Source organism: Benincasa hispida, chromosome 8, assembly GCF_009727055.1.
Source record: "Benincasa hispida cultivar B227 chromosome 8, ASM972705v1, whole genome shotgun sequence".
NCBI lineage: Eukaryota > Viridiplantae > Streptophyta > Magnoliopsida > Cucurbitales > Cucurbitaceae > Benincasa > Benincasa hispida.
This window is the reverse complement of record NC_052356.1, coordinates 16250765-16263224: the sequence shown is the minus strand read 5'-3', so window position 1 is coordinate 16263224 and position 12460 is coordinate 16250765. Positions and strand designations below refer to the sequence as shown.

General features: G+C 30.6%; 1 protein-coding gene and 1 long non-coding RNA gene across 6 annotated transcripts; one reads left to right on the top strand and one right to left on the bottom strand.

Moving 5' to 3' along the window:
- Positions 1 to 4283: 4283 nt before the first annotated feature.
- LOC120083039 lies at positions 4284 to 5615 on the bottom strand. The gene is made up of 3 exons (XR_005483358.1): positions 5477 to 5615; positions 5181 to 5248; positions 4284 to 4875 (listed from the first exon to the last, which is right to left on the bottom strand). It is a non-coding gene; the product is annotated as an uncharacterized LOC120083039 (long non-coding RNA).
- LOC120083038 (potassium transporter 1) lies at positions 4874 to 11501 on the top strand. 5 transcript variants are annotated; one of them, XM_039038539.1, is made up of 10 exons: positions 4874 to 5304; positions 6654 to 6706; positions 7975 to 8218; positions 8743 to 8988; positions 9217 to 9267; positions 9354 to 9614; positions 9703 to 9755; positions 9849 to 9963; positions 10047 to 10301; positions 10390 to 11501. In XM_039038539.1, exons 2-10 carry the CDS (start codon positions 6656 to 6658, stop codon positions 11385 to 11387), a joined length of 2274 nt encoding a protein of 757 aa, XP_038894467.1. In that variant the 5' UTR covers positions 4874 to 5304; positions 6654 to 6655; the 3' UTR covers positions 11388 to 11501. The 5 variants fall into 5 exon arrangements, with proteins under 5 accessions (XP_038894467.1, XP_038894466.1, XP_038894468.1 ...); XM_039038538.1 differs by lacking the exon at positions 4874 to 5304 and adding an exon at positions 5500 to 5638; XM_039038540.1 differs by lacking the exon at positions 4874 to 5304 and having other exon boundaries at positions 6454 to 6706; positions 10098 to 10301.
- Positions 11502 to 12460: the final 959 nt, after the last annotated feature.

Sequence of the window (12460 nt, the reverse complement as noted above, 5' to 3'; positions counted from 1 at the left end):
AAAAATTATAATTTTTCAATAATTGAATTTAAGATTAAAATACTCGTTTATTTCAATCTGAAGTTAGCATATTGTGATAAAAAAAATCGATCATTTTCAAATTAGTTAAAGTGACAAAAGTTTATATTCTTTTATTTCAAAACTTAATAAAATCAAAATATCAAATTATTAAAATAATAAATTAAATAAACCTATAATTTTAGTCCAATTTTTATATCAAAATTCGAAAAAAAACAAAAATTCTTCTAATTTTTAAGTTTATTGTAAACTTAACTATATTAAAATAATTAAAATATTAAATTAGAAAAATCTAACTATAAGAAAATATTTAACCACTCAAATTTTTAAATCTAAACTTCATCCCAAGCTTAGACACCTGCACTCCAACTACAAGTTTTTTAAACCTAGACCTCGCTTAACTTTAGAGATTTACAAGATTTTTTAAAAAATAAAATGGAACTTATTAAATTTCTTAATAAAGGCAGGGTGGAAAATTTTCCCCCAAATTTTGGTGGGGAATTTCGATTTCCCATTTCCACGAAAATTGGACTAATTTCGAGGAAATTTCAATTTTTTTTAGAATTAGTTACGTTGAGGTTTTTTTTTTTTTTTTTTCTTTTTAGTTTTATATAGATAAATTCAAGAATAATGTATTTTTTAAAAATAATGACAAAAATATGGTACAAAAATTACAAAAGTAAGGTGGAAGAAAAAAGTATTGATAAAAATAGAGTAACAAATATACGATTTTTGTTAAACCTCCATGTCAGCTACCAAGTGGAACACGAGTTCCGAGTTCCATATTTTTATTATTTTTTTATTGCTTTTTGATTTAAATGGATACAAAGTAGAACAAATCTACCTAAGTGGTTAAAAATTCGATTCAATTTTTATTTTACTGAATTTCACATTAAAAGATTCTCTGAAAATAAAAAAACACTAAAAAAAATAAAAGAAGAGATAGGGAGAAAATGTGAAAAAAAAAATAGATTTAATCTTAATTCGTGACTAGAAATTTGATTCAATTTTTATTTTACCGTTAATCCTATTTTTCTCAATAAATATTAAAATATTATTATTTTTTTAAAAAAAATTTCATAAAATTGTATAGTTCTATATGCCAATGTATCACATGCCATTATCATTTCAAATTAAACTTTGGTAATATACTATTTTTTCTCAGCTTTATTTTCAATCCAAAACTTCCAACTTCCAAAAGAAAATTGAATTTAAAAAAAAAGAACTACAAAAAAAAGAACCTATGTTTAGTTTCAACTTCTTCAAACCTTTTTCTTAAATTTTCACATCACTTTTATCTCAAAATTGTATTGATATGAGTTTTGTTTCTTTCACATCATTTCCCTTCAAAATGTTCCTTAGACTTTATATTATTTTGTAATTATTTTTTTTCATTTTTTTAATCTTTGTTCTCCCATCGACATTTACACAAACATTTACAATAGACCCTTACATGAACTTCTAATTTCTTAATAGATATCGAATTAATTATGATTTGAAAAGCACATTTATCAATCAAATTGAAACAAAAAATTTTTTCTCTAAAAGGGTAATTGCAATCATAGTACTTTTAAGGCTAATTATAAAGTGTATAACAAATTTTTAATAGATATATCAAAATTTAACGGTGATAGACTCTATTAGATTCCTTTAGCAATATAGTCTATCACCAATAAACTGCGAAAATTAGATCTAAATTTTACTATATTTGTAAATTCTTTTTTATTTCTTTTGTATTGTGTTATATATGCTAATACTTTTGGCATAATTGTTATAATTGCGAGAATTCCTTTTTAAAACAAATATAAGTTTTTTTTTCTTTTTTACCATCTAATAAATAATAGTGCTTTGGTTTCTCCATCATAAAAGAAAACCACTCATCTTAATTAGAGAGTCGAAAATACTCTAGCCAATTTGAACCTAATTTAGTAGTTAAATTGTCTAAAAAAAAAAAATATAAGCTTAATAGTTAAGGTTCCATTTGGTAATCATTTAATTTTTTGTTCTTGTTTTTTAAAATTAAGTCTATTTCATTTATATTTCTTATAACGATTTGCATTTTTCTTAAGTACAATAGTTGAATTTTTAGCTAAATTCTAAAAACAAAAACAAATTTTTGAAAGCTACTTTTTATATTTCTCAAAATTTGGCTTGATTTTTTAAACTATTGGTGAAAAGTAGATAACAAAAAAAAAAAAAAAGAAATTTAGAGGTGGAAGTAGTATCATAGGCTTAATTTTCAAAAACAAAAAACAAGATGCTTACCAAACCGGACTTAAATATTTCTAATTCTCACAGTTAGACTATAATTCTTTTATTTTATTTTTTAAAATTCTTTTAAAGAAAAAAAAACTTTGTCCACAATAAAATACTTAAAAGATTCGAGTTTCAACAACCCTCTTTAAGCCATTGTCTGCTCTTTTTTATTAATTTACATCGTCTTTCAACAATTTTCTTTATATAAATGAAAATTCGAACATAAATGTGGTATTGAAAGAAACACATGTCTTTGTCTTCAACTGTCTCAAGATATTCTTTAGTTCATCCCTAAGCTTTTTTGACTTTTGATTGTGTTAAAAAGTTCCCAAACTTCAAATTTTGTGTCTAGTCTATCCAATTAACATTCTTTTTTTAAAAAAATAATTGATTATAACTATACATCTATTAGATATAAAATTAAAATTTATGTAAGGTAGATACGTGAATTTTTAAAAAATTATCGAAGAAGTCAATGACCCATTAAATAATTTATTTTAGAGATCTATTGGATACTTTCTTAAATCCTAAATATTATGAATTAGTCTCCCAATCTTTTAAATATAAGAAAAATGACCTCTTTAGTCTCCTTGTGAGTGTTCAAAAGGAACCTTCTTCGTCTAAGAATCTCTAAGAATAAACTAAAAAAGTTCTTCAAATAATCTGTATCATTATTTTAAATAATTAAATGACATTTTAAATTAGAAAAATAATTTTAAAAAATTATCTCATCTCTTTTTTTTTTTTTTCTAATTTATAATGTCATATAATTATTACATAAAAATTACTTCAGAAGTCTCTTAAACATATTTTTAAGAACTCAAGGACTAAAAGTAGCGAAAAAGTTATATCTTGAAAATATAGAATCCAAATACATCGATTCTTCAAAACTCAACGATTGAAAAGGTAATTTTTCCTCAATATTATATTGTATCATACCTAACATATATATTAAAAAAATGTTCCTAACTCAATCGATCAAAACATGAGTAACCTTTATAATAAAAAAAGACATAGTCCCCAATTTTCACATCAATTGATTTAAATTTTAAAACTTTTTAAAAATGAAGAGACAAAAGGTAAAAAAATTTCCAAAACAAAAACCACAAAGATTTATTATGGATCAAAACCATCTTTAAAACACACATGTTTTAGTGTAGATAATGAAACTATAAAAAAGCCTAATTTGTAATTATCATTTAAGACAAAAATTGTAATAATTCAACCAAATAAGGTGAAGATTGAGAATGCCAATCCTCTTCTCATTAGCTTTTTTTCTTTTTTTCTTTTTTTTTTAATAATTTGAAAAAGCTATTTTTTCAATTGACCCACCACTAGATTACTTTTCAATGTACAAATTTGATTTTGGGACCTAAAATGTGTTTGTCATGGTGAAGTGACTGTAAGGCCATGCCTAAGCCATCCATAATAAATACACTCATTTACAATTTGCAAGTCCTTGTCTATATTTTGGAATTTCAATGTTAGTCTAGTAGTTGAAAATGCCTTTCAAATGAATATTTGTACTATTATGCTTACATTCTGCTCCAATCTCCAATCTTTGATCATTAAAATATATATACAAATATATATTATTTTGGCCCATCCTTTCATCTTAGGTTAAAATACCATTTTGATCTTTATACTTTAAATTTCATTCCGTTTCCATCCCTCTATTTTCAAATATCAAATTTTAGTTCATCATACTTTCAATAAATCTTAAAATTAGTTCTTACAATTAGTTTTTTAGAAGCACAGCTGCAACAATTATTTGAAAAACTATCACAATTTCAAACGAAGCCTTAAACCAATGGTTTCTTTTAATGCTTAGTTTAGGACAAAGTGTAAAACCAAAAATATAATAGGACTAAAATATGATTTAATATTTCTTATGCCATACACAATAATTGAGCGGTTAATAAAAAAAATAGCAAGGAATGAAAATGATTAAATCATCAACATCACGCCAAATAAAATCATGTAAGGATAAGAATATAAAGAAAATTATAAAGCCAAATAATTTCATATAAAGATAAGAATATGAAGACAATTATAAACCCAAATAATAATATCATAAGGATAAGAATATAGTGACTAAAATTTTTCCCTTTTCTATATGATCCTATATTTGGGGCATTGAAAAGAGAGTGAATGGCTGCTGAAGCTTGGAAAAACAGAGGCATACCAGCTATGGAGGCTTCATTGATAATTGCTGCATAATATATCACATCACTTTCCTTTCCTTTTCTTTTTTTTTAATGAAAAAGAAGAAGAAAAAGAAACTTCCATCTATCTTACATGTTTGGCCCTTTCAAATTTTAATCTCTAGGAGATCGAGCTCACACCTGATAATGACCTTCATTCACAGTGTCTGCTCAATTCAAGCCTCAATATCATCAGGAGGTCTAATGAATTAAAATTATCCCACTCATCTTGAACAATCTAATCTTTAAGAACCATTAACATAACAGAATTACTCCCCAATGAGGTGGACGAGAATCCAATTCTCTACACACCACCAGCTTGGCACTGCAAATTCATGGAGAAGAGGGAGAATTGGATGCCAATTTATGGCTTTGATTTGATGGTTTGCAGAACATGCTAATGACAGAAAGTGAACTTAAAAAAACCATGAAAGAAGAGAAGAAGCAGAAGAACAATTACAACAACTTAGAAGTAAAAGCTTGAACATGTCTGAAGGACTAAAGGGCTTAATCTACAAGTTTGGGAGATGTTATTTTCTTAAGTGGGCAAGCTGAAAATGAGTTCAATTATCAACCCCAACCACCATATCCAACACTCTCACATTCTCTCTGCTAAAACTACTGGGTTCCATTCATTCAGGCATTATCACAAACACATTATGGGCAGGAACAGAACAGCCAATTGAGAAGTCAGATTCTTACCTTCTAACAACCATATCTTTGATTGTTCCATTTCTCCCACCGTACCACGTCTTCTACCCCCAAGTACACTGCATCACAGATTGAAATTTGAAAGCAACAACAGAGAAGGATTATGCATTATTAGGTATAACATCTGTGTCAGTAATTTAGAAATCTGTTATGAAAATTTGAATGTGACCCCAGTTGGATTAAATGCTGGCTGTCAGATTGAAAGCTCCTTAGCAGTCAATCTTGTACGGAGGATAACGATAGCGAAATCTTCGGCCATGGGAGTGTAATGAAAGAAAAGGACTTACATCTGCTTCTTCTTCTTCTTCTTCTTCTTCTTCTTCTGTGTGGATGATTTTGACTGAATTGATTTGGGTATCCATCGTTTCAAATTGTCTTTCTCGGGATCGCTTTCTTGTAATCCAGTTTTGAAAGCTTATCGGTTCGTCTTTGCTGTTTCAACAATCATTGTAAGGGATTTTTCTTCTTCTTCCAAAAATACATTACTTATTTTGGTAAATTTCTAATAATTTGTCGCAATTTCGACAAAAATAAATAGTAACTCTTTTTTGTTTTGGCCTTCAAATTTTTTATTTATTTCATGTTGGTCCCTGATCTCTTAAAACTTTCCATTTCAAGTCCTTCAATTCTGTATAAAATATCATTTAGTCCGTTTTCCTTCTGTTCTTCTCTTTTATAAGATTTAAACGTGGTATAAAATTTTTAAAAGTGGTATTAACTTTATAGTTAGTAGTTAGTAGTTACTAGCATGACTTTTTTCTCTTCAATTTTCATTTATACAATTGAATTTTTATTTTTAAAATTTAGCTTGAGAATATAAATATAAATATTTATTTAATATAAACAAAAATCATAATTAAAAAAATTGTGAAGAAACATATGAAAAAAAATTAAAGATAAACTTGTGACCAAATCAGCCTAAAAAATCGTTTTTAAATTTGATTAAAAACTTAAAGATAATATTTAGGTATATCCAAAGTATAATTCATCTTTATGCATCCCACTCTCATGATACACATAGAAAAATAATTAAAATATTTTAAAAAAGAAGTAAGAAGAATTTATCACATGACAAATTGTGATTAGAATTTGTCTTACGATAAATTATGATAGGACAATTTGGTAAGATACACTGAATTATTTTTAAAACTCAAATGTGATTTTAACCAGAAAAAAAGGTAGAAAAATATTTTTAAAGAAAGCTAAGAAAGGAAACATAATTTTCAAAGCTGAACCTATAATTACTTCAAATGATTTGAACTTTTAAAAATATTTTCTAAACCCAAGCCCAAGAGAGAGAGAGAGAGAGAGAGAACGAACCAATTATTTATTATTGTTTGGTTGCTTGGCAATGGCAAATATTATGGTTATTTGGTTGGTTTGAAGGAGGAGGGTCATGTAGCTTAGTCACTTCCACACCATTTTTACCTCTTCTGTTTTTCTCTTTGCTCTTTCTCTCTGCAGCCATGAACAGCCCATCACAGGAAAATGTTGAAACAGAAGGAATCTCTCCAAAGGTATTCTTAAATCCCAACCTATAATTTCTTCAAAAACTCTATATGGATTCTTATTTCTGCTTTATCCCACAGAGCTGAGAGATTTCAGTTGCTGTGTGATTCTCTTGTTTTATAGCTCTATCTCGGAACTGGGTTTCCGTTTAGGTTTGAGTGAAATGCATTTTGGTTTTACTTATTGATTTTTCTTAGACATTTAAACTTCATTTTACGTGATGTTTTGGATTCCCTGAAATTCTCTGTCAGCAAGAAATTTGGGATGAATTTTTGTTATCTGCTCCGATTAATGGAGTTTTTACGTTTGAGAATCTTGATGGAAACATGGGTTTGCTTTAAGGTTCTTGTACGCTATACCCAACTTGTTTAACTAAGCAAAACAGGGAGAACAGAAGCTTTTGCGTTTCTTTTGATTGTGTTCTTGAGTGTTTTTGTTTTCAAAAAGTGTTTGTTTATCAAAATCATTTCTATCTTAATGATAAAATACTTTGTTCTTTTCTGATATGATGGATGTTGATCCATCACCTTAGTCATATCCTACGTGTACAGATTTTTCAAATGATTAAAATCACTTTTTTTATAGTCAAAATCATTTTGAAACATACTTATAATCATTCAAAATTAATTTGGGTTTGAAAATCACGTTCAAATTAACTTTGAATTGTTAGGGGCATCTTTTTTAGTTTATTTTGAACATGACTCGAGTGATTTTAACGATTTCAAAGTCTCTCTCCAACACATCCTTAGTTACCTTTGTCAAAACATATATGTTCATGGTTTCATGAAGGAATAAACATTTTCAGTTCTTCCTTGTTTGAACAAGAATTGGAGAAGTGATTAGTGAAATGTGTGTAGAGAGAAGTAAATAAGAGATATTTTGTGTAAAGAGTAATAGGGAAAGAAAAGATAGTATCATCAAAATGTTGTTTTTGATAAAAATGAGTAATCAAAGTGTTTGAACTAAAAGCACTTGTATAAACACTTAACTCAATTGCTTCTTTCAAAAGAAATGCCATTTATAGTTTGTACTTTTTTTTAAAATACTTCTAAATTGCAGCCCTACTAAACATTTAAAAGCACTTCTTTCATTGTTATAACTTATAAGCATTCCCATACAAACTTGATGCATTTATGTTTTCAGATTCTTGATGCATTTGCATTTGGTATCTTTTTTCAGATATACCCTTTCCAATTTCTTTTGAAATTTTAGGTTGGAATATTTCTGTTTATCATCATTATAGCCACCAATATGTGATTAATATGTTTCTCATCAGAATGTGAAGAATGAGTCCTACAGAAGTGTGCTTATGTTGGCTTACCAAAGTCTAGGAGTTGTTTATGGGGACCTCAGCACCTCCCCTCTCTATGTCTACAAAACTACCTTCTCTGGCAAATTGAGTCTCCATGAGAATGATGAAGAGATATATGGGGTTCTATCCTTTATCTTTTGGACATTTACACTCATTGCTCTCTTCAAATATGTTTTCATTGTCATGTCAGCCGATGATAATGGCGAAGGTAAAGTTTTTCATCTCATCCAACACAATAGATAGTGTTAAGATGATTTGATTGTTAAAAGACTTGGAAGATAGTTTCACATGTTACATCGATTAGAAGTAAGGAATATATATAGATAAAAGTAATACTTGGGTGCATTCTGTGCTACACATATTTTTGTAGTCCATCCTAACCACAAAGTAGACAAAGTTCAAAATATTTAAAAGAAGAAGAAAGAAGAGTTTGCCACATGGCAAACTATGGTTGGACTACTGGGTAGATAACAAAAAGATAGGTGCAACCCAGGATCGTCCAAGTATTTTTCTTAAGGATAATGTTTGCAATGGTCTATGGTTCTTCACATGGGCTCAAGTCCAAATAGAAAATATTACATCATTATGGAGATATGATTCTTTGTCCTAACATTCACTTCTCTTTTGAGCTTGATTTTCTATCAAGATCTTGGAAATCTATAATTATAAAGGATTTAATAGATAGGAAGAAAGGTAAAGCTGATTATTTCACACCATTTGCTTGTGATGCAGGGGGTACATTTGCACTGTACTCTCTCCTCTGCAGGCATGCTAGATTATGCATTCTACCGAATCAAGAACCTACTGATGATAAGTTATCTGCATATGACATTAAGGGAATCTCGGAGACCAAGTCGAGTGCTGCACTAAAGTCTTTTTTTCGACTGCATCCGTCTTTTCGAAGAGGTTTTTTGTTGTTTGTTCTCTTTGGAACCTGCATGGCTATTGGTGATGGAGTGCTCACTCCTGCAATATCAGGTCAGGTCCCTTCGTTTTACCTTTACTTTTTCAATTCAGTACCTTAGATCATCTTAATATTTCAATTTGTAAAACTTTTTTTTGCCACTACTAGTTACTTTTTTTTGCCACTACTAGTTCTATGATGTTGGAATTTTAAGTGCAAAATTGCATTAGTAGCTAAGATGGCTACATAAAAACTTGCATTTTCTTATTCATGTAATGATTTATAAATATTTGTCCTTTCAGTTCTTTCAGCAGTCTCAGGTGTCAAACATAAGATTACTGGACTCCATGAGAGTAAGCTTCATCATCCCCTCTATTATTCCATTTCCATATATAACAAAAAGACTAAAACATGCAAAAATTTGTGTTTCCCTTTTCAGATTATATTGTTTTAATCTCATGCATCATCTTAGTTGGACTATTCTCCCTCCAGCATCGTGGAACGCACAAGGTTGCTTTCATGTTTGCTCCAATCATCACGGCGTGGCTTGTCAGTATTAGCGTTATCGGAATGTATAATATTATCAAATGGAACCCAAGTATATATCATGCACTCTCTCCAGTTTATATGCTGAAGTTCCTTCGAAGCACAGGCATTGAAGGTTGGATTTCATTAGGCGGAGTCGTTCTCTCGATAACAGGTACTTGTACATCTTGATTCATATGATTTCACGCTTTCTCTCGTCCCTTAAACATCGGGAGCAAGTTGCTTATGGGATATTCTCATAGGTGTGGAGGCGATGTTTGCTGATTTAGGCCACTTCTCTTCACTTTCAATCAAGGTAACTGTAACCACTTTGGTTGAAAATAATAAGGTAAACTCATCAAGATCTTAATGTGCTTGAAAGTTAAAATCTTCCTCATTTAAATCACAGATTGCCTTCACATTTCTTGTATATCCCTCCTTGATGCTTGCTTATTTGGGTGAGGCTGCATTCCTCTCTAAGCACCATGAAGATATTCAGAGAAGCTTCTACAAAGCAATACCTGGTAAGAAGTTAGAAATACAGAGATTATATATTTACGTGTCCCTGTCTGAACATGTCATGACATTACACTATTTGTCAATGTAGAAGCTGTGTTTTGGCCGGTGTTCATCGTGGCAACTTTTGCTTCTGTCGTAGGAAGTCAGGCCGTGATTTCGGCTACATTCTCCCTCGTAAACCAGTGCTGTGCTCTGAATTGTTTCCCTCATGTGAAAACTATGCACACTTCAAACCAGATATATGGGCAGATTTATATCCCAGAAGTTAATTGGATGTTAATGTGCCTTTGTTTAGCTGTGACAATTGGCTTGAGAGACACAAACATGATAGGGCATGCATATGGTACAAGTCTTAACATTTAGCATTGTCTGTGGGCTTAAATTTTCAATCACATGAGAAAGAAATCTGATCGTTTTTTATGGATTTGTAGGGCTGGCAGTCACCATTGTTATGTTTGTCTCAACTTGCTTGATGACACTTGTGATAATAATTGTTTGGAAGAAAAGGTTGATCAATGCCGTAGCGTTTTTCATGTTTTTCGGGTCAGTCGAACTACTTTACATCTCTGCATCAATCATCAAAGTTCATGAAGGCGGTTGGATCCCTCTCGTGCTTTCTACTATCTTTATGTGTTCGATGTATACATGGTACTACGGGACGATGAAGAAACATGAATATGACGATGAGAACAAAGTGTCGATGAATAGGATACTTTCTTCAGGGCCTAGCCTCGGCATAGTGCGTGTGCCCGGAATTGGACTCATATACACTAATCTGGTCGCTGGTGTTCCTGCTGTTTTTGGTCACTTTGTAACCACTTTGCCTGCATTTCATCAAGTTCTTGTATTTGTTTGTATAAAATACGTTCAAGTTCCTCATATCGATGAAGAAGATCGTTTGCTCATTACGAGGGTGGGGCCAGAAGAATGCAACATGTTTCGGTGCATTGTGCGGTACGGTTACAGGGATTTGCTACAAGAGAACTACAATTTTGAGAACAGATTGGTGTTTTCTTTAGTGCATTATGTTGAAACAGAAGATCACTTTTGGAAACCATTGACACAAGTCTCTAGAGGGTGTGAAAATTCAGAAGAACCTTGTGAATATGAACCAGTGGAGCAGGCTTTTACAAGCTCAAATATGTTGCAGTCTTCAAACAAATATCAAGCAACGGATACGGCAGTCGACGATCGGGAAAAGTCTATACATAATGAGGAAGCAGTGCAGATATTGAGAGCAAAAGAATCGGGAATTACGTACATCTTTGGACATTGTTCAGTCAAGGCCAAGAAATCATCTCCCATTTTCAAGAAGTTAGCCATTGATATTGTGTATGCTTTTTTGAAACAGAATTGTAGAGAGCCTGAGGTTTTACTGAATGTGCCTCACACTTCTCTCTTGGAAGTTGGAATGGTATATTATGTATAGTTTCAACCAACAAAATAATTTTAGAAGCTTCATCTCATGTTTTTATATGAACATGTAGCTTTCTTTTATACTTTTATCTAAATAATTATCAGAAATGAAAATAATAGTTTCAAATTCTTTCATATGCCCATTTGGCCTAATGTTTGAACTATCAATATTGAAGTTAGAGGTTTGATTCTCCCATTCCACAATTATTAAAAAAAAAAAAAAAATGCTTTCAATCCACAAATATTTTTTTGATATTTCGAATAGCTCATACGTGTAAAGGACGGATATTGTAGTTCACATGTAAATAAAAGTAGTTAAGAAGTAAACACATCTTGAATGGCTGGACTTTGAAACGTGGAAAAAGTCCATTGGTTTGGTTTATTGTTGGGTAAGGTGTGATTTATTTTGAGTTAAGTTTGGTTAGGTAGCTTAACATATATTTGATTTATTCATTGATGAAGTTGACTTGCTATTAAGTTAATTTCAGGCAAAACAACACAAAAATCTCTTTAGGAAAGAGATCATTTTCTTTGTTAAAGGAAAATAAGGTTTAAATATCTTCACAATGGTATGATATTCTCCGCTTTTGAGCATAAGCCTTATAGTTTTGATTTTGGTTTCACCTAAAATGCCCCATCCCATTGAAGGTAGTAGTCATACCTTTATAAACTCATGCTCATCCTCTTATCTAGTCAATGTGGGACTTGGATCGGATTTCCAATAATCATCTCCTTTAATAAAGGACCACTGATTCTTCCTTCAAATAGTCATCTGATCTCCGAATTATACTTGAGTGGACTGCAAGCTCAACCATGGAGTAGTCATCCATCCAAATTACACTTGAGCACACTTCTTGTTTGAAAGCTCAACCATGGATGGATACTACCATGACTATATTTTGTGAGGCTTTCCAACTCTTTGTTCGGCAACCGAGGATTCTACCAGTATGGCTAAGTCAGAGCATGACTCTAATACCAATTTTTTATGAACTCGACAGTCAAAGATGACAAAAAAAAAAAATGTAAGCAGTAGAGAAATAACAGATATTTATCTGGTTCACTACCACAGAAAAGTGTCTATGTCGA

Excerpts from the sequence above, each read along its gene's own strand:
- LOC120083038 (XM_039038539.1), top strand. The coding sequence starts at position 6,656 with ATGAACAGCCCATCACAGGAAAATGTTGAAACAGAAGGAATCTCTCCA. Across the intron at positions 9,964-10,046 it reads CTTCTACAAAGCAATACCTG|AAGCTGTGTTTTGGCCGGTG; the intron begins GTAAGAAGTTAG and ends TTGTCAATGTAG. Across the intron at positions 10,302-10,389 it reads CATGATAGGGCATGCATATG|GGCTGGCAGTCACCATTGTT; the intron begins GTACAAGTCTTA and ends ATGGATTTGTAG.